The following is a 25,464-nucleotide window of genomic DNA, read 5'->3' on the forward strand; positions in this document are numbered from 1 at the left end:
AATTGTAGCTCCCATAATTCCCACATGTTGTGGGAGGGACCTGGTGGGAGATAACTGAATCATGGGGGCAGCTTCCTTCACACTGTTCTCCTGGTAGTGAGTAAGTCTCACAAGATCTGATGGTTTTATAAGGCGTTTCGCCTTTCACTTGGTTGTCTTTCTCTCTTTCCTGCTGCCATGTAAAATATGCCTTTTGCCTTTCACCATGATTTTGGGGCCTCCCCAGCCACGTGGAATTGGGAATCCATCAAACCTTTTTTTCTCTGTAAATTACCCAATCTTGGATATGTCTTTATCAGCAGTGTGAACATGGATTAATACATACAGTATTGCCTCTAAATTTGTTTGTATGTCTATCTTCCTGTGCTAGGCAGAAATATTCATGAAAACAGTGGTTACTTAAAGCTTTGTGTCTACAGAACTTGGAATACAGAGACACTATACTCACTCAACTCTTGCAATGGGAACTCTCCTTACTTTTTTTCTATACTCCCTAACTATGCCATTCTCTGTATATATAAAAGTATTCCAGTGTGAGTCCTCTTGAGTACCCCCAAGGTTGACAGTGACACGTTCAAGCAGGAAATATAGACATATAATAGAATCACATGTAGCACCAAGAATTCCTTCTCATTAACTAAAAGACCCTGGTTTCAGCTGCAGGCCATGCAACATAGTGTCTGATATTGTTCAATACTTTCCTCTCTCTGTTGCTTCTTAGGAGTGAGTGAGAAGAAGTCTGTTTTTAAATAAATAAACAGCCAAGAATCTGAACAGGCTGGCTTCAAACCCACTATGTAACAGCTTTGTGAAATCTGGCAAGTTACTATCCCTTTGAATTATAGTTTTCTCCATGATAATGAAAAGTAATATTAACACTCTCACAGGGAGGTTTTAATAATCCAATGAGATAATGTGAAGTGCTGAGCATATGGGCCACAGATAGTATATGCTCAATTAGTGCAAAATATTACTATTGCTATCATCTTCATCCTCATCATCTCTTATCCCCTCAAAATGCTGTGGCCTGATCTCAGAGGCAAAGATTTTTTCCTGCTTATCTAATACTCTCTGTTCTACAAATACATTCCACCACACAGGTTTCCAGTAATGCTGTACAACATTTTCATCCTACATCTTTGGTTATTTGATCATTTTAACGAGACCAAAGCTGAATTATTAAAACTGCTTTATATTTGAATGTAAAATCTATGTATAAATCTACTTCAAACCTGGCCTATTCCAAAACTTTTTTCTTGGGTCATGTCATGTGGTTTCTCTGTAGAGTTGAAGCTTTGCAGTTAATGGGGACTCAGTTGTAATTCTGCTTTGATGTATCTGACCTTCATTTGTGTGTGGCCCCAGAACCCCCGTGAATTCAGGCTCCTGCGGGGAAGAGCCATCAATCAGCCTGGGAGTGGATTCTTCCTCCTCTTCCTCTTCCTGGGCCTCCTCAGGCTGTGGGGGTGGAGTGAAGAGCTCTCGGTTCCCTGAAGGCATCACTGTGGCTATTTCAATCTGGAAAAAAAAAAAGAGAGAGAGAGAGAGAATTTCTTCAGGCAAACTTCTCAGTCACTCTGTGTGGCAGTGACACAAATTTAAAATGTACCCATCTTTGCCACAAGAGGACACTCATGTGCTAAAGTTCAACAATGTGACCATCCTGCTTGCTTGGAGGAACACACATGGTTCTAGTAACTGTTGTTGTTTTTAATTAGTTTTGTTTCTCAAATCTTAGAAGTTGTTTCCAATGCCTCCTTTTTTTTTTTGGTCTTCTTGTTCTTTAACATTTTATGTTTGTTCATTTCATAGTTTTTTTAAAAAGCTCATTTATTGTTTTCTAATAATAAGTAGCATTACAAGAGTGCATCAATGTTGTGAAAGCTTCACATTAATTCAGAAGTGTACAGAGTAAAATTGAAAAGTCCCCATCACCATTCAGCCCTCATTCTACTCCCCTTGAAGGTAATAACTGAGCAGAAATTGATACATATTTTCCTGTCCTTTCAATCCTTGATTTCCTAGGTTCAAATATTCTGTTCCTTACCAATGATTTATACTTTCTCTAATGGCATTTTACTGAAAAGTATCCTTTATACTAAAATAAAATATATAGTGACATAAAAACTATGATTTGATTATGATATGCCATTTCTCATGTGTTTTCAATATTATTAAAATGGCAAATATTCCAATGATATCTAGATATGTTAAAATTGACTTTTTGAGAGCTTTGACATGAGGAGGCAATTATAAAATCACAAAATTATTCAAAGATTCTTTTTTATATATTGTATTTTAGATTATACCTATTTTGCTCTTATCTAACTTGTACATTGTAAGTAATGGAGTCATTGCTTTTAAGAATACTGTTTGTATTTAGGAGAAACCTTCCTTTCAGATTTCTTCCCTTGTCTGAATGTGTATTTCTTTGTGGTACTTAGTAAATATCTACTTCTCTGATGGCCTTGTAATCTTGGGTTGAAAATTTGCCCCAGGCAATTGGGATGGCGACATCCAGGACCCACCCTTTGTGGCCCAGTGTCCTTGTGGCATCCCCAGAAATCCCAGATTTTCCCTTAACCACACCAATATGGCCTTTTGGTTTTTTCCACCCTTTATTTGATTTCATTAAATTAGTAAGGAAACACATAAATTATTTCTGTATTACTTAATAACAAATGATGTGCAAATTATTCCTTTCATCTATAACACAGGTGTATTTTCAGACCAAATATTTTCTAGATGTTTGAATAACCAAAAAATTTTAAAGATACACTTATGATTTGATATCACTTTTAATATATTTAGATGCATTGCAAATCACAAATGAAAATTATTCTTTTTAAGAAACACTAAACTTTATTTTATCAGTTTATATTTCTGAATTGTGCATCCTTCTGTGCTTCCTTAGAGTCTATTTCAGCTTTTTCTGTGCTGTATTACATTGGTTCCATTTGTTTTCTGCATATCCAAGCCTGCTGGATGGTAAAGTATGTCATCTTTTTTATCTGTGTACCTATAGGCTGTAAGCATAATAGGCAATCAGCAAGTACTTATTGAAGTATAATTTTTCAAACTTTGCTTATCCAAAATATATCTAATTCACAGCTCTACGTTTAGAGATTTTCTGAGACAAATCAGTGAATGTGCTAATACTTACTTTAAATTATTTAAAGCATGAAATCAAAACAAAAACAGATTATACTGTCTTTGAGACATTAGGAGCAATACATGAAGATATAATAAAGCTTGGCCAGAAAACTCCAGCTGAGAAGATTGGGCACATTTTCTTAAACAGAAAGACATAAGGTTTCCATCTGTAGGTCAGAATGAGACAGATTCAGAAGGAATGGATTTGTAGAGAGACCAAAAGGAGGCTCCAGGAAGAGCGGAAATTGAGACAGATGTTTCATGGAATGGAGGCAGTCTAAAGGGAGAAACAAATTCCAGACACGTTGCCTTGAATCTTAGCTTTGTAAGAAAAATGTTTGCACATACTTTTTACAGATAATTGTTTTTCCACTGATTTGATGTGAAGCTGTAAGATCTCACTTGTCATCCAATATAATGAGGCAAAACAGCTTTTTGTGTTTATCAAAAATTGTTTTGTTCATGCTTCCTTGCTAAGAAAACGTAAATGCAATACAACTTTGAAAACCAAGAAAAAGGAATGCCTTTTCACGTCAGCAAAATTGCAGAACCTCAAAGCACTGTGCCTGGAGAGACTTTTGTTTTGTAGACACATTTATTTTCACTATTAAATAGAAGTGATTTAGGCATCTTTTCTCCCTCTTCAACAATCTTCATACTGTGATATGAAGTTGTGAGGCAATGCATACAAAAAAAAAAAAAAAAGAGTCCAGGAAAACAAGACCACCTGGCCTGGCCTTCCGTGTGGTAGACTTGTATGCTTATGTTGCAGAAAACTAAATTTGAACATAAACACAAATGACCAGAAAAAAATCCCTGCCCTTTTTCTCAAGCTACACTTGGTAACACTTGAATGCAAACATAATTGAGCCTCTTCTACAAATATTCATATATTCTTTCAGTGTTTTCCTCTATTCTTTTTTCTTTGGCTGCTTGTTTTACTCTGAATTGCTTCTTCCTGTTTTAACTTTTTAATTTGTTCATTATATTTCCCTAAAGTTTAAAAATATAATACAAATGGTCATTACTACATATGACTTTGATTTCAGTCAAAGTCACTGCACTTCTATGTCTTCTTAACATAGTACCAGCAGGGTACATCTTTGAGTTGACAGTTTGCAGTAAGTTATTTATTTTTATTTTCTTGTGTACCTGGTCTTAGAACTGTAGATAACTTATATTATGGTAGCTTTTGCTTAGGGAGTAAATTCTGCATCCACAAAACAGTACGTCTATTCCAGAGATGACAAATGGATAGTTCACAGTGACCTAGGCTGAGTGAGATATCAGCAGATGTCAGTATGAAGAGATAACTACCAAGAGAGAAGTCTTTAAGCCTGTCCCAGTCTCTGCACCCTGCACAGCCGTGACTCCATGTAAGCAATGTATCACCTCAACCCAATCTCAGGGTAAAAGCGGTTGAAGTGACCCTGAAGTGTCTCAGACTAAGTTTCTGCTCCCTGGAGAAATAAAGACTCTCCATAGAAAATAATCCAATTACATTTATTGTTTCAGATTGAACTGAGACTTTTACTAGCAATGTCTGTGTTACTATTAAAAATATGACAAAAGATTAAAAGCTTTCATTTTCCAATAATCACCATTGTTGCCCACAGAAGATTATCTCTATACAAACATTCAGAACCATTTTAAGTGACAATAAGATTTGGTTAACAATAATTTTGATGAAATTCATTTGCCCCTTAGCAAAAAGTGCATCTAAATGATCTATATAATTATATTGCTGCCACTAAGCCTACTTTTTTGTCTTAATTTCAGGGTAAAAATATGAAAAACTGGTGTGTTCAGAAACAGTAATCATACATCTTCCTGATTGCTTCATTATCCACTGAGTCCTTTTAGTGTAGATTTCTTGTTGAACATGTAAATTATACCTGTTTATGGGGATCATAAACCATTTGCTGCCATTCAACATTGTGTTTGAGTTAATAAAACTCATTTTTTGTATTTTAATTTTTTAAATTTTAATCTACAGCTATGTTTCTAATAAGGAAACCAATGATAATGTAATATATATGTTATGGAAAAAGTGCTGTTAAGGAATTCAGATAAACCAGATTTGATTCCTACCTTTATGAATGAATAAAAGAATCACCAGGTGAATGTGTGAATTTGTAAATGATGGAAGGTTTGCCAATCTTTATAATTATCTAAAATGTCTATGTCAAACATTATGCTTAAGTTATGATCAATTGTTCATTTGATTTGTCAATACTGTTTTCTAAACATCTATCAATATCATTACTTTTGTTCCCTATCTGCCATCATCACCATTATCTAAATTACTATCCTCTCTTAGCTGGAATACAGCAATAGACTACTTATATAAAGTTAGGTTGTCCTCTAGTGTAGATGTACTAAGAATGGACTCTTTTAAAAACAACTTTTTGGAGATACAATTCATATACAGTTCATCCGTTTAAAGTATATAGTCCAATTTTTTTTAGTAACAGTTATGCAACTATCACCCAATCAATTTTATAGCATTTTCATCACCCAGAAAAAAAAACTCTGCAACCATTAACAACCATTTCCAACTTCTCTCTTCTCATCCTCTCTCCTTCCCCCCTCCAACCTCCTGGCCCCAGGCAATCACTTACCAACTTTCTATGGTTGTACTTTTGCCTAATCTGTTTCCATATTTGCCTATTCTGGACTTTTCTTTTCCCTCCTCTTTAACTGTAATTATGTATCTTTCAACCAACATTTCCCCATTTCGCTCTTTTCCCTAACTACCTAAGCCTCTGGTAACCACCATTCCACTCTATCCTAGGGAATTAACTATTTTAGATTCCACATACACTGAGATCATATGGTATTTATCTTTCTATGCCTTGCTTATTTCATCTAACATAGTATTCTCCAAGTTCATCCATGCTATCTCAAGTGACAGGAGTTCATTCTTTTCATGTCTGAATAGTATTCCATTGTGTATATAAACCACATTGTATTTATCCATCCATCCATTGATGAACACTGAGGTTTATTCCTTGTCTTGGTCTTTGTGAATAGTGCTGCAATAAACATGGGAATACAGATATATCTTTAACATACTGATACATTTCTTTTGAATATATACCCAGTAGTGGGCTTGCTGGATCTTATGGTAGTTCTATTTGTAATTTTTTAAGGAATCTTCACACTGTTTTTCATAGTGGTTGTACTGATTTACATTTCCAACAACAGTATGCAAGAGTTCCCTTTTCTCCACAAACTCACCCACACATTTTATCTTTTAGTAGCCATGTAGTCAATGGGAGGTATGCATTTTTCATTTCTGAAATAGATGTACTGTTTCATGGACACACAATATATTCCCTAAGCAAAGGTTACCATGAGATAAGTTATCTACAGTTCTTACTGCTAACAGTTCTAATATTGTCAAGCAGTGAGTACCACTGGACCCTTTCACTTGCTATTCTGTCCTATTTTTCCTTAGAATTTGGGGGCTAAACACTGGGCACCTGTCAGCCAGTTAAAAGCAACTAACATGACTGCCAGACTAAAGACATGGGGGTCAGGCTTTCTGTGAAAGGGCTCTCTAACAACCCCCAACTCTTCAGAGTTGGAAGCATTGGTTTGCCTGGAACCAACTTCCGCTTTTCCTGTACTTCCAGACTGAGCTGATGGTTGACAGAGAGGAAAGCCATTCAACTCTGGGGTCCTGACAAAAACATCATTCTGATACCAAAGTCTGGCAGAGACACAGCAACAACAACAAAAAAATAGAATTTTAGACCAATATCCCTGATGAACATCAATGCAAAAATCCTCAATAAAATACTGGCAAACCGAATCCAGCAGCACATCAAAAAGCTTATCCACCATGATCAAGTGGGCTTCATCCCTGGGATGCAAGGCTGGTTCAACATATGCAAATCAACAAACATAATCCAGCATATAAACAGAACTAAAGACAAAAACCACATGATTATCTCAATAGCTGCAGAAAAGACCTTTCACAAAATTCAATAGCCCTTCATGCTAAAAACTCTCAATAAATTCAGTATTGATAGAACGTATCTCAAAATAATAAGAGCTATTTATGACAAACCCACAGCCAATATCATACTGAATGTGCAAAAACTGGAAACATTCCCCTTGAAAACTGGCACAAGACAGGGATGCCCTCTCTCACCACTCCTATTCAACATAGTGTTGGAAGTTCTGGCCAGAGCAATCAGGCAAGAGAAAGAAATAAATGGTATTCAATTAGGAAAAGAGGAAGTCAAATTGTCCCTGTTTGCAGGTGACATGATTGTATATTTAGAAAACCCCATTGTGTCAGCCCAAAATCTCCTTAAGCTGATAAGCAACTTCAGCAAAGTCTCAGGTTACAAAATCAATGTGCAAAAATCACTAGCATTGTTATATACCAATAACAGACAAACAGAGAGCCAAATCATGCATGAACTACCATTCACAATTGCTTCAAAGAGAATAAAATAACTAGGAATCCAGCTTACAAGGGATGTGAAGGACCTTTTCAAGGAGAACTACAAACCACTGCTCAATGAAGAAAAAGAGGATACAAACAAATGGAAGAACATTCCATTCTTATGGATAGGAAGAATCAATATCATGAAAATGGTCATATTGCCCAAGGTAATTTATAGATTCAATGCCATCCCCATTAAGCTACCAATGACTTTCTTCACAGAATTGGAAAAAAAATACTTTAAAGTTTATATGGAACCAAAAAAGAGCCCGCATTGCCAAGACAGTCCTAAACCAAAAGAACAAAGCTGGAGGCATCATGCTACCTGACTTCAAACTATACTACAAGGCTACAGTAACCAAAAGAGCATGGTATTGGTACCAAAACAGATATATAGACCAAAGGAACAGAACAGAGCCCTCATAAATAATACCACACATCTACAACCATCTGATCTTTGATACACCTGACAAAAACAAGAAACGGGGAAAGGATTCCCTATTTAATAAATGCTGCTAAGAAAACTGGCTAGCCATAAGTAGAAAGCTGAAACTGGATCCCTTCCTTACACCTTATACAAAAATTAATTCAAGATGGATTAGAGACTTAAATGTTAGACCTAAAACCATAAAAACCCTAGAAGAAAACCTAGGTAATACCATTCAGGACATAGGCATGGGAAAGGACTTCATGTCTAAAACACCAAAAGCAATGGCAACAAAAGCCAAAGTAGACAAATGGGATCTAATTAAAGTAAAGAGCTTCTGCACAGCAAAAGAAACTACCATCAGAGTGAACAGGCAGCCCACAGAATGGGAAAAAATTTTTTGCAATCTATTCATCTGACAAAGGGCTAATATCCAGAACATACAAATAACTCAAACAAATTTACAAGAAAAAAACAAACAACCCCATCAAAAAGTGGGCAAAGGATATGAACAGACACTTCTCTAAAGAAGACATTTATGCAGCCAATAGACACATGAAAAAATGCTCATCATCATTAGTCATCAGAGAAATGCAAATCAAAACCACAATGAGATACCATCTCACACCAGTTAGAATGGTGACCATTAAAAAGTCAGTAAACAACAAGTGCTGGAGAGGATGTGGAGAAAGAGGAACACTTTTACACTGTTGATGGGACTGTAAATTAGTTCAACCATTGTGGAAGACAGTGCGGCGATTCCTCAAGGATCTAGAACTAGAAATACCATTTGACCCAGCCATCCCATTACTGGGGATATACCCAAAGGATTATAAATCATGCTGCTATAAACACACGTGCACACATATGTTTATTGTGGCACTATTCACAATAGCAAAGACTTGGAACCAACCCAGATCTTCATCAATGACAGACTGGATTAAGAAAATGTGGCACATATACACCATGGAATACTATGCAGCCATAAAAAAGGATGAGTTCGTGTCCTTTGTAGGGACATGGATGCAGCTGGAATCCATCATTCTCAGCAAACTATTGCAAGAACAGAAAACCAAACACTGCATGCTCTCACTCATAGGTGGGAACGGAGCACTTGGACACAGGAAGGGGAACATCATACACCAGGGCCTGTTGGGAGGTGTGGGGAAGGGGTGAGATAGCATTAGGAGAAAAACCTAATGTAAATGAGTTAATGGGTGCAGCACACCAACATGGCACGTGTATACATATGTAACAAACCTGCACGTTGTGCACATGTACCCTAGAACATAAAGTATAATTAAAAACATAAAATAAGAACGTTGGTTGACCCTGCAGCCATGAGTGGAACTCTCAAAGTCATGTCGCCCAAGCAAGACGCACCCATCTGTCCTGACCCTTGGCTCCTGGGTCCTAATGCCTGTCAGACAAACTTCCTCCCACCTCTCTTCTCTGAGGCTAGTCCTGCTTCTAAAAACCACTCCCTGTCTCTAGTACTTTTCTAGTTTTTCCTATAAGAATGATTTCTAGTATAAATTTCGGGACTCTGTTCCTTTCTTTAGGCACCCAGACTCACTAATCAGAAAGACAAAATTTTGCCCAAAGCCGCATTGGGGTGTTACTATCTGGAATTTTAGGATCCCTCTTCAGACAAGCAGACCTAACAAAAGCTGTTCCTGAAGCTAGGATATGGAGAGCCCCAGAAATGATATCCTTCCTATTCATATGATGAGAAGTGAGGACAAAAGGCATCACTCTTCCAACCCTGGAGATCCCTTCCCTCCCTCAGGTTATGGCCCTCCACTTCATTTTTGGGGCATAGCATCTTTATAGGACAGGGGTAAGATCCCAATACTAACAGAAAAACGCTTAGGACTCTAACAGGTTTTTGAGAATGCATTGGTAAGGACCACTAAATCCGACCTTCTTTGATCTTCTTTGTGGTCTAAGAGGAAAAGTAGTGTTTCTGCTGCTGTGTCGGTGAGCACAACTATTCTGATCAGCAGAGTCCAGGGACTGTTGTAGGTTCTTGGGCAGCCAGGGTCGGGGGGACAAACAAAGCAAAACTGTGGGCGATTTTGTCGTTCAAATGGAAAACACTCAGGCATCAACAGGCTCACCCTTAAAATGCATCCTAAGCTATTGAGACCAATTTGACCCACAAACTCTGAAAAGGAGGCGGCTCATTATTTTCTGCACTATGGCCTGGCCCCAATATTCTCTCTCTGATGGGGAAAAATGGCCACCTGAGGGAAGAATAAATTTTAATACTATCCTGCAGCTTGACCTTTTCTGTAAGAGGGAAGGTAAATGGAGTGAAATACCCTATGTTCAAGCTTTCTTTTCATTGAAGGAGAATATGCAACTATGCAAAGCTTGCAATTTACATCTCACAGGAGGACCTCTCAGCTTACCTCCATATTCTAGCCTTCCTACAGCTCCTCTTCCTATTAATGATAAGCCTCCTCTAATCTCCCATGCCCAGAAGGAAACAAACAAAGAAAACTCCAAGAGACCACAAAAAAAAAACCCCGGGCTGTCAGTTATGTCCCCTTCAAGCTGTAGAGGGAGGGGAATTTGGCCCAACCCAGGTACAAGTCCCCTTCTCCCTCTCTGATTTAAAGCAGATCAAAGTAGACCTGGATATGTTTTCAGATGATTCTCATAGGTATATAGATGTCCTACAGAGTCTAGGGCAAACCTTCAACTTCACTTGGAGAAATATCATGCTATTGTTAGATCAAACCCTGGCCTTTATTGAAAAGAATGTGGCTTTGGCTGCAGTCTGGGAGTTTGGAGATACCTGGAAAGGGACAAATTCCCTACTGGTCAACAAGCCGTCCCCAGTATGGATACCCACTGGGACCTCGACTCAGATCATGGGGACTGGAGTCGTAAACATCTGCTGACCTGTGTTCTAGAAGGACTAAGGAGAATTAGAAAAAAGCCCATGAATTATTCAATGATGTCCACCATAACTCAGGGAAAGTAAGAAAATCTTTCTGCCTTCCTCAAGCGACTATGCGAGGCCTTAAGAAAATATACTCCCCTGTCACCTGACTCCCTCAAGGGTCAATTGATCCTAAAAGATCAGTTTATTACCCAATCAGCCACAGATATCAGGAGAAAGCTCCAAAAGTGAACCCTGGGCCCTGAACAAGATCTGGAGGCATTATTAAACCTGGCAACATTGGTGTTCTATAATAGGGACCAAGAGGAACAGGCTGAAAAGGAAAAGCAAGATCAGAGAAAGGTCGCAGCCTTAGTCCTGGCCCTCAGACAAACAAACCTTGGTGGTTCAGAGGACAGAAAATGGAGCAGGCCAATCACCAGGTAGGGCTTGTTATCTGTGTGATTTGCAAGGACACTTTAAAAAACATTGTCCAATGAGAAACAAGCTGCCCCCTCGCCCATGTCCATTATGCTGAGGCAATCACTGGAAGACGCACTGTCCCCGAGGACAAAGGTTCTCTGGGCCAGAAGACCCTAACCAGATGATCCAACAACAGGACTGAGGGTCCCTGGGGCAAGCGCTAGCTCATGTCATCACACTCACCAAGCCCCGGGCAAGTTTAACCATTGAATGCCAGGAAAATGACTTCCTCCTGGACACTGGTGTGGCTTTCTCAATGTTAATCTCCTGTCCCGGACAGCTGTCCTCAAGGTCCATTACCATCTGAGGAATCCTGGGACAGCCTGTAATCAAGTATTTCTCCCACCTCCTCAGTTGTAATTGGGAGACTTTGCTCTTTTCACATGCCTTTCTTGTTATGCCTCAAAGTCCCACACCCTTATTAGGGAGGGACATATTAGCCAAAGCTGGAGCTATTATCTATATGAATATGGGAACAAGTTACCCATTTGTTGTCCCCTGCTTGAGGAAGGAATCAACCCTGAAGTCTGGTCTTTGGAAGGACAATTCAGAAGGGCAAAAAATGCCTGCCTAGTCCAAATCAGGCTAAAAGACCCCACCACTTTTCTTATCAAAGGCAACATCCCTTAAGGCCTGAAGCTCATAAAGGATTACAGGATATTGTTAGACATTTAAAAGCTCAAGGCTCAGTAAAAAAATGCAGCAGTCCCTGCAAAACCCCAATTCTAGGAGTACAAAAACCAAATGGTCAATGTAGAGTAGTGAAAAATCTTAGATTCATCAATGAGCCAGTAATTCCTCTATATCCAGTTGTACCCAACCCCTATACTCTGCTCTCAAATACCAGAGGAAGCATAATGGTTCACTGTTCTGGACCTCAAGGATGCCTTCTTCTGCATTCCCCTGCCATCTGACTCCCAGTTTCTCTTTGCCTTTGAGGATCCCACAGACCACACATCCCAACTTACATGGATGGTCTTGCCCCAAGGGTTTAGGGATAGCCCTCACCTGTTTGGTCAGGCACTGGCCGAAGATCTAGGCCACTTCTCAAGTCCAGGCACTCTGGTCCTTCAGCATGTGGATGATTTACTTTTGGCTACCAGTTTGGAAGTCTCATGCCAGCAGGCTATTCTAGATCTCTTAAACTTTCTAGGTAATCAAAAGTACAAGGCATCTAAATCGAAAGCCCTACTCTGCCTACAACAAGGCAAATATCTTGGCCTAAACTTAGCCAGAGGAACCAGGACCCTCAGCAAGGAATTAATACAGCTTATACTGGCTTATCCTTGCCCTAAGACATTAAGACGGTTGTGGGGGTTCCTTGGAATCATCAGCTTTTGCCGACTGTGGATCCCTGAATACAGAGAGATAGCCAGGCCCCTCTATACTCTAATCAAGGAGACCTAGAGGGCAAATACTCATCTAGTAGAATGGGAACCAGAGGCAGAAACAGCCTTCAAAACCTTAAAGCAGGCTCTAGTACAAGCTCCAGCTTTAAGCCTTCCCACAGGACCAAACTTCTCTTTATACTTCACAGAGAGATAAGAAATAGCTCTTGGAGTCCTTACTCAGACTCATGGGACAATCCCACAACCAGTGGCATACCTAAGTAAGGAAATGGATGTAGTAGCCAAAGGCTGGCCTCACTGTTTATGGGTGTTTGTGGTGGTGGCTGCCTTAGTATCAGAGGCTATCAAAATAATACAAGGAAAGGATCTCAGTGTCTGTACTACTCATGATGCAAATGGCATACTAGGTGCCAAAGGAAGTTTATGGCTATCAGACAACTGCCTGCTTAGATATGAGGTGCTACTCCTTGAGGGACCAGTGCTTCAGATATGCATGTGTGCAGCCCTCAACCCTGCCACTTTTCTCCCAGAGGATGGGGAACCAATCCATCATGACTGCCATTGTCAACCAAATTATAGTCCAGACTTACACTGCCCTAGAGGATCTCTTAGAAGTCCCCTCAGCTAATCCTGACCTTAACCTATATACCGATAGAAGTTCATTTGTGGAGAATGGGATACAAAGGGCAGGTTATGCCATAGTTAGTGATGTAACAGTTGAAAGTAAGCCTCTTTCCCCAGGGACTAGCGCCCACTTAGCAGAACTAGTGGCACGTACCCAAACCTTAGAACTGGGAAAGGGAAAAAGAATAAATATGTATACAGATAGCAAGTATGCTTATCTAATCCTATATGCCCATACTGCAATATGGAAACAAAAGGAATTCCTAACCTCTGGGGGAACCCACATTAAATACCACAAGGAAATCATGGAATTGTTTCACACAGTGCAAAAACCCAAAGAGGATGCTGAAGCCATCAAAAAGAGGAAGGATAGGGAAGAACAGCAGCGTAAGTGGCTGGCAGAGGCAGGGAAGACCAGTAGAGAAAAAAGAGAGAAAGTGAGACAGAAAGTCAAAGCGGGGGGCGGGGGGTGGTGGTGGTGAAAGACAGAAAGTCAAAGAGAGAGGGAAAGAGACAGAGACAGAAAGCCAAAGAGAAGGAAAGAGAGAGAGAGGAAGAGACAGACAAAGAAGGAGTCAAAGAGAGAGACAGTAAGAGGAAGAGACAGAGACAAAGAAGGAGTCAAAGAGAGAGAAAGAAACAGAAAGTCAAAGAGAAAGAAAGAGAGAGAAATAGTAAAGAAAAAACAGTGTACCCTATTCCTTTAAAAGTCAGGGTAAATTTAGAATCTATAATTGATAATTATAGGTCTTCTCCATAATCCTATAACACTCCAATACTACCTTGTTGTCAGTATAAACAAGGGCATAGCCCGAAAGCACTGAGGCCACTGACAACCTGTAGTTTTCCTATCAAAAGTCCTTAACCCAGCAGGTTTCCTAACAGGGGATCTAAATCTTAATTAATTACCATACAAAAGTCCAACCAGATCTAGGAGGAACTCCCTTCAGGATAGGACAATAAATGGTTCCTCCCAGGGGATTAAGGGGAAAAGACACAATGGGTATTCAGTAAGTGATAAGGAAACTCTTGCAGAAACAGAGTTAGGAAAATTGCCTAATAACTGGTCTTCTCAAACATGTGAGCTGTTTGCACTCAGCCAAACCTTAATGTACTTACAGAATCAGGAAGGAGCCATCTATACCAATTCTCAGTTAATATGGACTGAATGAGGTCTTATTAATAGCAAATAATAATTGAAATCCCAAACTTACAAGGTTTTCAACAGAAGTAAAGTTTGCTAGAAGTTAACAGTGAAACATATATTATTCTACTATCACACACTCTCAACGGATTTCTCATACAGTTTGCAAGAAATAACAAAATCTATCCTTACTCTACAGTCCCAAATAGACTGTTTGGCAGCAGTGACTCTCCAGAACTGCTGAGGCCTAGACCTCCTCACTGCTGATAAAGGAGGACGTTGCACCTTCCTGAGAAGACTGTTGCTTTTCCACTAACCAGTCAGGGATAGTATGAGATGTCGCCCACTGTTTACAGGAAAATACTTCTGAAATCAGACAATGCCTTTCAAACTCTTATACCAACCTCTGGAGTTGAGCAACATTGCTTCTCCCTTTTCTAGGTCCCGTAACAGCCATGTTGCTATTACTTGCCTTCAGGCCCTGTGTTTTTAACGTCTTTGTCAAATTTGTTTCCTCCAGGATGGATGCCATCATGCTACAGATAGTCTTACAAATGGAACCCCAAATGAGCTCAACTAACAGTTTCTACCGAGGACCCCTGGACCAACCCTTTGACTGGTCTAGAGAATTCCCCTCTTGAGCACACTGCCACTGCAGGGCCCCTTCTTTGTCCCTTTCCAACAGGAAGTAGCTACAGTGGTCATTGCCCAATTCCCAACAGCAGTTGGGGTGTCCTGTTTAGAGTGGGGATTGAGAGGCAAAACCAGCTGGACTTCCTGGGTTGAGTGGGGACTTGGAGAACTTTTTTGTCTTATAAAAGGATTGTAAAATGCACCAATCAATTCTCTGCAAAAATGCACCAATCAGTGCTCTGTGGCTAGCTAGAGGCTTGTAAAATGGACCAACCAGTGCTCTGTAAAGTGGACCAATCAGCGCTCAGTAAAATGGTCCAATTAACACTCTGTAAAATGGGCCAATCAGCAGGACGTGAGTGGGGACAAATGAAGGAATAAAAGCTGGCCACCCCCAGCCAGGAACAGCAGCCCACTGGGGTCCCCTTCCACCTGTGGAAGCTTTGTTTTTTTGCTCTTCACAATAAACCTTGCTGCTGCTCACTCTTTGGACCCATGCCACCTTTGAGAGCTGTAACACTCGCTGCAAAGGTCTGCGGCTTCATTTTTGAAGTCAGCGAGACCAAGAACCCACTGGAATGAACTAACTCCAGACACACTAAGAGGTATGAGGTGATATCTCATTGTGGTTTTGATTTGCATGTTTTGATGATTAGTGGAAAATGAACTCTTTTAAAAAGATGAAAGTTGTTTAAAATTCTTCAATTTTTTTAACCTTTGTTCATAATAATCACAAGAATAATGGGCTTGCAGAAATACTATTACATATTGGTTAAAAGGAAGGATTCGGACTAGGTGAGTTTGAATCTAGCCTCATTGTAAGACTTGGACAAGTTACTTTACCTCCTTGTGCTGAGACCAGCTCAGTCATGGAGACCCTAACCCAACAGAGCTAAAGGAATTAAAGACACACGCACAGAAATATGGAATGTGGAGTGGGAAATCAGGGGACTCACAACCTTCAGAGCTGACAGCCTCAAACAGAGATTTACCCACATATTTATTGACAGCAAGCCAGTGACAAGCATTATTTCTATAGATTATAGACTAACTCCACATTCCATATTCCTTACAGGAAACACAAGGATGGGCCAAAACAAAGGGATGGACTCTGGTTAGTTATCTGTAGCAGGAACATGTCCTTAAGGCACAGATCGTTCATGCCATTGTTTGTGGTTTAGGAACGCCTTTAAATGGTTTTTCACCCTCGGTGGGCCACGTGTTCCTTGCCCTCATTCCAGTAAACACACAAACTTCAGCGTAGGCATCATGGCCATCACAAACATGTCACAGTGCTGCAGAGATTTTGTTTATGGCCAGTTTTGGGGCCAGTTTATGGTCAGATTTGGGGGACTGTTCCCAATACCTTGTCCCTCAGTTTTTTTTATTTGTAAAACCCTGGTATAAATAGTACAGATGATTTTAGGGTTAAAATCTAATATATATAAAACATTTAGAATAATGACAGGTATATAGTAAGTGACCCAGAAGTGGTTGTTATCATTATTAGAATAAATTCAAAATCTTTTGACTTATAGGACAGTTTCACCCTTCTAAGTGTTACCATCTTCCATCTCACCAGTTGAGCTCTTCTGCTGTCTGATTAAGCTACACTGGCCACCTTTAATTTCTTATGCTCTCAATGTTCTTTCTCCTGTAGAACATTTGTGTGCACTAGGTCTTCTGCCTGGAAATCCCTTCTCTCTCTAGCTTTTCTAATCAACTGTTTATGTATTCTTCATATTCAGATCAAGGGTCACTTCCTCAGGAAAATTTTTTGTGATCTACTTGACTTAGACAAATATGTTTGGTTGTTCCTAGAGCATTGTGTACTTCTTGTTGGCACATCAACCATTGCATTTGTGTCCAATTCTTTAAATTGTTGCAGTTACTCCCTTCCTTGGATCCATGCCCCTTTGCAATATGACTTTCCAGTTCCTGTAATCACAATTTAGAGCCTAATTCCTTATCTTTGATTTCTGAATTTATAATGGCCCCCTAATTTGGTTTAGTCAACAGAATATGCTGATTTCATGTTAATTTTGAGGATAGTTGTCCAGAAACATTGCAAACTTTCATTTGTCCTCTATGAACCCTGTTTAATAGCCATATAAACAAACTTGGGCCAGCCTGTTGGAAGATGAGAGAGCACGTGGTGGAGAGGAAAGCCACTTCAGCTGAGGCCAAGCTAGTCCAGCCAGCAGTGTACCAACCTAGCATATACCAGAGTCAACCCAGTGTGAACCAGTAGCACATGGGAACCCATATATCTGAACTACAGAATTGTGAGCTAAATAAATGGTTGCTTTAAGTAACCAAAATGTGGAATTGATTGTTACACAGCAAAAACTAGCTGATACAGATTTTTAAATATAAAAAATATTGTATCTGTGGGTATTTGATTAATCTCTCTCTCCCCATGACGATAAATACTACATGTTTCTTTTTTTTCCCCATTATACTCCTAGCTGCTACTCCAGTATGCCTAGCAATTATTAGGCCTCCTGAAAAATACAGTTGAATCAGTACAGGTAAATTATGGCAATTTTTGATACATGAAATGATTGTTTTGTGTATAAGAGTAAGAAAATATTATAACATGGTTAAAGTTGCATAAGAGTGACAGAGCAGGAGTATCACCATCTTGGACAAGCACTGTCATTTTAAAATTTACCTTGATCAAAAACTGCCTAAATTCAAAGGGCATCAACCTAATGGCTAAGGTCAGCATAACCATAAACCACAAATAACATCTCTAGCCAGGAACATTCCAAACCCCTCCCCAACCACAGACATGCTAGCCCGGAGATAACCTCCCCTCCAGCCAGAAAGATGTCAGCCCCAAGATAACCTCCCCTCCACCCAGAGACATTCCAACCACATCATAAACTTTTCCCCTACTCAGAAACATTCCAAGATTGTGATGGGCCCCGTCACCCTAAAACCAAAAATACTCTTAGTCTGTGAGCAAGAATACTCCTGACCAAAATTGGTCAGAAGCCCCTCTCAGGTTTATTTCTCTAAAATAAACCTGCCTTTGATTGTTAAGACACATTTCATGTGTCTTTCTTATTTATCTCATAGCAAGAGCAAGTATGAAAATAATTAGTTATGGCTCAGATATCTCCATGTCTGACTACAGACATTCATTATATGTGCTAACATATTATGAAAAGAAACTAAAGAAGATGTGCTTCAACTTCTTTAGATGAAACTAGCTTTGAATCTATTGCTGAGCCAAGAATTTTAGCTATATATGCTCTATATTTGAGGGAAAGATGGAAAAATTATACATCTAGTGGTAGAACCACTCACTCCATGGCACAACTCTGAGAAGCATTATCTATGTGGTATTCTATGTGAATGGTGCTTCCTAGATGTGTACAGTGTAATAGCCTTACCTGAGTACATATTAACTCTTAAGTGATCAGTTAACCAGTCTTCACACCTAGGTTTCTCTTTTCTTTCTCTATAACCTTTTTATCTCAATCACACTCCTTATAATTTTGACTTAAAACCCCAATTTAGTCAGGGAAGGATAATGTTTTATTAATCTTTCCTTTGCCTGTATGTGCAAATGGTAAATAAAGAGAGTCCAGGAAATCCCTGAAGAAAGTAAAAACATGTATACACTGAGATCCTTATTGATTCATTGATATTTATGAGGATACTATTGTTCCTATTAGAATAGGAAAAACAAGGCATATTTTAGTGTAGATACACCTAAGGCCAGAGATAGTCATATTAAGGTCCCCATGCCAAGCAATTAAAGTTACTTTCAGTTTTTCTCATCATAGAAAAGTGATATTAAAAATGCCCAACAAGAGGAAATGATTCTTCTGAAGCCATTAGGAGCAGCTTCTTTAATCTCAACTCTAGCTGATCAGTGATGATGATATAGCTAAAGAAAAGAAAGCAAGCTAAGGAGGCAGCCTAGAAAAACTGGGTACAGAGAAGAATGGTTTGTTATTATGGTCAGCACTGTTTGGAGGAGGGAAATATTAAATTTGTTGAAAACAAACAATTCAGTCCACTAAAGAGATTATATCTGACATGGAGAAGAAAGGTTTAATTGGACCTCATCATGGGCCAGATGAAATATTCTACAATTATGAAAATAACTAGCATAAATTGTATACTCAGCCAAGTATATTTCTGCTTAAATAATCTATAAAAGTGCTAAACATTGCTCCCTTTATATAGCTGGGAAATGGATAATAAAGCAAAAGTTGAAAATGTCTATATTATGGCAAGTTACATTAGTAGCTGTAACAAAGCAGTCCAAAATCCCAGTGGTTTAACACAATAAAATATTCTATCTTGCTGACATGACTCTCTAATGCAGGTAAACAAGTTTATGACATTCCTCTATGTAATTACTCAGAGATCCAAATTTCTTTCTTGCTAGGACTTCACCATTTTCAGCTTGAGACTTCAAGGTCCACTGGTATTGTCTGTCCATTGACAGATTAAGGGAAGAGAACTGGCCACATGAGCCAACATAGAATCAGAAAAAGTAAACAATATGTTTTATCTGAATGCCCAGAAGGAAAATGAAACAGGTGAATACATGGAATTATCTCACTCATCATGTAGGCATAGGTTAAAGTTTCAGTCTGACACACTACTTACTTCTCATGAAAGTAAGAAAAATTATAACAAACACTGATTGTAGTTTACAAACCTCCTATATCGATGTTAAATAGAAGTTTTCATACTTGTCAATTTTAAGGGATAACTAATTATAGGTTTATTTATCTAGTACATATCATTGACATTAGAAGAAATAAAAGCATATTTTTGTCTCTTTATCCTCTGATTTCTTTTTTATAAACAACTATTCTTAGATCTTATTTGTTGTAGCACTTACTGAAATATAATATCACCAAATTTGTGTAAATTCACCATTATTTCCATTTATTTATTGTTAAATCTCAGTATTTTACTAACTGAAGTCAAAATTAATAAAGTTATGTAATGAATGAATATTTGCAAGTCAAATAGCGAAATAGTTAATGGCCTTTTTATTACACCAAATATCATAAAATCATTATATTTGGTATTGACTTGCTAGGATATCAAGTTTAGAACATGCATATGCTTTTTTTTAAAATCTATCCCAATGTATAGTTACTTTTCACAGATTCATATTTCTAAAAGATAATGCTTATTCATACACATTGCAATGTTTAAGTGAAAAATTCCATGCCAAAGAAACAAGAGCTGATTTTAAAGTTTCATTTAGTCATACCCTCTAGTCTTTGTCTCTTTGGGGACTTTAGTATGTTTTTCTTTGCTCACATACTTCTCTTCTTATTTCCTTTTCTTATTGTAGAAAATGGCAATATTCCATTTTTAGTCACCAGAAAGAGTTTCTACTTCAGCTTCATCCCAGTTTATTCAAGACTCCATTCACCATCGTCTCCTTAGGCTCCAGAAACTTAGTAAGTTTTTAAAATGTGTCATCTAGTTCTAATTAAATGTCTCCAAATAATATTGGTAGGGAACTTTGGCAAACACTTCAGACACATGATCTAACAGCAAAGTCAGTTCATATTCCCTTCCCCCTTATTGCCCTTGTTCTCCATGTAAGGATGCCAGAAAGACAATTTAGACAATTTAATGTAGGCTGAAATCAGTAATCTCATGAGGATGGGAGGAGGGGAGCGAGTCAGTCACAGTAATTGAAAACAAAGAAGTTGGACTGAAAACCAAGATATTTGGAACCTTCAAAACTCTAGCTCTTTATTTCTGATGGAGTAATTTAGTATTTTTTATTCAGTTTCAATCTTTCTCAGTGTAACACAAAGCAAATTGTTTCTTCTCACACAGCCTTTATTGAGGCATAAATCCATGCCTTTTAATTTGTAGAACTTTTTTGAATAAAACTTCTATTTATACATAATAACAATGATGATAATAATGATGCATATATTATCACAGGGTAACTACAGACATTTTGTATAAGAAAAAAAAATGTGTATTTCAGAGGATATCCCAGAGAGGACCAGCTAACCGCCAACTGCCTTTGAAAGGGATAATCATTACATGTTAATTTTTTATTACTGTCCAGTATCACCAGCAAATTCTTGCAAATTTTACAAACTTAGAAACCTGACTTTATCTCTTGGGGCAAAATTATCTTAAACAAGTTCAAAGACCACATTAAACCTGAAGGCTAACCTTCATCCTCTTAGTGCCACCACATAGGTAGTCCCACTTGGGAAGCTAATTATAGTCAAAAGATTGTTGATGACCATAGAACAAGTACAAAAGACTCTCGATAAATCAGCTCCATAATAACATAAGGCAAAAGAAGAACTCTTTTCCAAGGGATCAAACTCTTTAAATGTGTTAACTCTCATAAGTTTTTGCAGTCGTTAGCATGATAAAAAAACACCCTGCCAAAAGACGACTGCCGAATAGCGATTTATTGGCCTTGACAACATTAGTCTCTGGGATCTTCTTTTTTTCTCTCTACTTCCAAAATTTACTGATTCTCTTCAATGTTCATTCTATGTTCATTGAAAATAAAATGTTCATTTTATACATTACAGAATTAGTGTAGTTATAGTAGAATAAATTGTTTTATCTTAAATGGCCTAGATTTAATTTCTTTCAATTTTATGTCTTTAATCAGAGTTTTGATATTATAACTCTAGAGAGAACACACTGACAAAAAGATTTTATCCTGTCTCAATATTTTTTAGATGTATTTCTTTGTTCTTCTCAAATGTGTCAAGGAATGGAGCATATAATATATATTTGCATACGTGTTATTTAACTCTTTAAAGCCCACATTGAATATTAGCAAGGAGATTTTCATGCCTATATGTGTACACATTAACCAACAAAGGTTAAGTTTCTCTGTCCCTGGAAAACTCAAGACAGGGTTTACCAGAATTTGCCCTAAGAGGGAGAGTGAGAAATGTGGAATTAGGGAAAATCCAGTGAAGCTTAGGTGCATTAATGGAGGGCTGGGAGGACAATAACAAGTGAAGTCCCAATTCTGGCTTAGAAATTAGTCCGATGGGACAACATATCCAATTAAAAATATCCAACTCAGAAATTTGAGGATTTCCAAAATGCTTTGGACAGTGTTACTTTTAGCAGATTCATAAGTTACGGATTTACAGAATGTAGAGGACTATGCCAGAAAACGAAGGTGTGGAACAGAAAGAAAATAAAAATTAACTAAAAAAGAAGGCTCTTTTTCCAAAGAACACAGTACTAGAGAAGTAAAGAGATAAAATTAAGAAGTGTATTAATTTTTCTTAGAACAACTGCATGAAAGTATGTATGAGGAAAGTCACTGAAAGTATATATGAGGAAAGTCAAACACCAAACCTGGGTCTCATCCACAAATCATTCCGATTTCAGTAGTCCTAGGTATGGCTTAGGCATCGGGATTTTAAAAAGCTCTAGAGCTGATTCAAATATGTGACCAAGGTTGAGAATCACTGCACCAGAGAAGTGACTTATCATGCAGACTAGGATGTAGGAGACAGAAACACTAATTAAGTTCTGGAACATTGAACTATTGAACAAAGTCTTGAGGAGAATGTAGTAAAGGGATTGTTTTTTACTAGGTTCCCGGGGGCATAGACTTCAAAAATATCAATAGCAACTTCAGTTCAAAAATATGCTGAGGTTGATTCTTCAGATCAGCTGTCCCCAACCTTTCTGGCACCAGGGACTGGTTTTGTGGAAGACAGTTTATCCACTGGGGATGGTTCCAAGAGGAAACTGTTCCACTTCAGATCATCAGACATTAGATTTTCATAAGAACAGGCAACTCAGATCCCCTGAATGCGCAGTTCACAATAGTATTTGCATTCCTATGAGAACCGAATGCCACTGCTGATCTGACAGGAGGTGGAGCTCAGGCAGTAATGCTGGCTGGCCTGCTGCTCACCTCCTGCTGTGTGGCCTGGTTTCTGACAGACCTCATAGCTTATTAAGAACTGCACAGCCAGGGGATTAGAAATTCCTGCTTCAGGTGACAAAATCATGGGGAACGGAGAAAACTCTCTGAGGAGAGGTAGACTTCTTGAAATCCATAGCAGGAGGAAAGGGTGAAGCCACTGGGCATATAACATCCAGGCTGGAGAACCCTCTGGCTGAAAATACTTGCTCACTAGAGAGTCTGTCATATGACAGAACACCTATGCAATGCAGCATTAAGTGCCAGAAAGACAGGTCTTAGCACAAAAAGGGGAACTCAAAGCCTTCAAGTTTTCAGAAAGAAAGAGAAACTTCAGGTAAGACTGGACGACTGATTCTGCCACCGTTGCATATTTACAGACTGTGCCAGAAAACAGAAAGATCTCAAATGTTACTCTGAGAGAGGGAACATTATATTAGGGAGAATTTTCCGAGTTCAATTCTTCTTAAATCATAGGCTCATCAGAATGACCTGGCTTGTTCACTGAACGCCTTCCATATAGCTTCTGATTCCCTAGGTCTGGAGTGGGACCCGAGTATTTGCATTTGTGACTAGCTCCCAGGTGATGCTGATGCTGCCAGTTCAGGGACCACACTTAGAGAAGAAGAGCTCTAATATTAGTCAAATGTGGTGTCATAATTTAACTCTTGGTGGGGCATTTCTCCAAATTGTGTTTGAGTACACAGATTACACAGATTACAGATCAGAGTCAACGGACATAAACTGACCAACATCTGGATGAGGCTAAACCAAGATGTTTTCCATCTTATGACTTTCTCCAGGAACAATCAAAAGTTTTCTTAGATCTTCTGTTGATCCCTTTTCTCACTCCTAAGTTGATTGATGATTGAGAGAAGGAACTGCCCCCAGGTGGTTCCCCTTCCCTTTTGGGGAGAACTGACTATCAATTGCATACATTTCATTTTGCCCCTCCATGAAAAAAGATTTACAGGGGTAGATTCTGTATTGAGGCTTGTGGCTGGTCAGCATTGCCTGTGATTGATGGCACAGTTTATTTCTGGAGTTTTGTATTAGGAAGCTCTTACTTGCTTCACGCTGAAGTCATGCATTAAATTCAGGGGGCACACCTCACCTTTATCAGTATAAAAGAGAACATTTTGAGCTCTATTTTTGTGTGAATCCCATTTCTCCTTCTCACCTGATCCTGAATTTAGATAGGACATAATGGGAGCAAGTATAGAGGTCCCCTAAAACTTAGCATTACTGCCCGGAAAAACTTTACTCTTTGGATGTATCTCTACGAGTTATAATACAAAGTGGTGTGAATTTTGATATATCTACCCAACTCCTGGCTTTGTATTATGTTCCCAACTATTATTTTTTGTCTCACTTTCTTAGTTTGTATTTGTCACCTCATAACACATTATCAGTAATATATATAATATAAGATATGATATAGCAGGTAATATAATAGAAAATTGTATTCTTATAATACATATATAATATTTTGAGATAAAGTTATTGTACTAAGATTTATATTTTCATCTTTGTATGTTAATTTGTGTGTACATTATAGCATTTATTCATGTAAGTAAACTTAAATACTGTTAAGAAAAGGTGATGGATAAACAAGTAAATACTTTATATCTCAGATTAGCTGCCAGGTTTAAAACTAATGACAGATTCAATAACATAATTTCTCAGCATATGCATTTTGTGAGTGAACTCATAAAAACTTACATTCCAATACATAGCTATAGATCTTGTATACATATATCTTATATGTATCTTTTTAAACTTCCTCTATTGTACTGAAACTGTAAGACTGCTAGCCTGAGACTGTCAAGGCACAGGAAGAGATTTGGTCTAATTTGCCTTCCCCAATTCTTGACTCTCAGCAAAAGATTGGTAAGTGAATTTAATGTGAACCCAAGCACAATGGGAGTTAGCCTTCATCATAGCCCAAATCCCATCCCTTCCTTTAAGGCATCTGTGATCATCAGCACATAAGTTTCAGTGGCTTTTAATTGAGTGAGTGATCCAATGGTAAAGTTAGTTGCATTTATTAAATATTTGCTATGTACCAGGCTCTATATTAAACAGCTAACATGTTTATCTTACTTAATCCTCAAAAGGTATCTTCTAAATAGAAAACTGAGGCCCAGAGAGGTTGCATGACTTGCCCAAGCTTATACAGTTTGTGTGACAGACCTGGCACTTACATCTAGAAGTCTGACTTTAAGCCCTGTGTTATTCAGCATTATGACAAGGCTGCCTCCCGGTGAGGAAATGGGTGTAGAAATGAGCAACACCCAACGCCAATGGTTTCTCCCATTATTCTTTATAGTGTGTGTGTTAATGGTTATGTGCTCAAGCAGAGCCAAATTGGAAAGAAA

General features: G+C 38.4%; 1 protein-coding gene across 1 annotated transcript in view; it reads right to left on the reverse strand.

Moving 5' to 3' along the window:
* The window catches only part of EPYC (epiphycan), a 50,047-nt gene that overhangs the window by 13,650 nt on the left and 10,933 nt on the right, over positions 1-25,464 (reverse strand). The window contains exon 3 of the mRNA XM_023205816.2: positions 1,344-1,518. Coding sequence (XP_023061584.1) covers positions 1,344-1,518 — 175 coding nt within the window. The remainder of the gene's footprint in view (positions 1-1,343; positions 1,519-25,464) is intronic.

This window comes from Piliocolobus tephrosceles, chromosome 10, assembly GCF_002776525.5.
Source record: "Piliocolobus tephrosceles isolate RC106 chromosome 10, ASM277652v3, whole genome shotgun sequence".
In the NCBI taxonomy this organism is placed as follows: domain Eukaryota; kingdom Metazoa; phylum Chordata; class Mammalia; order Primates; family Cercopithecidae; genus Piliocolobus; species Piliocolobus tephrosceles.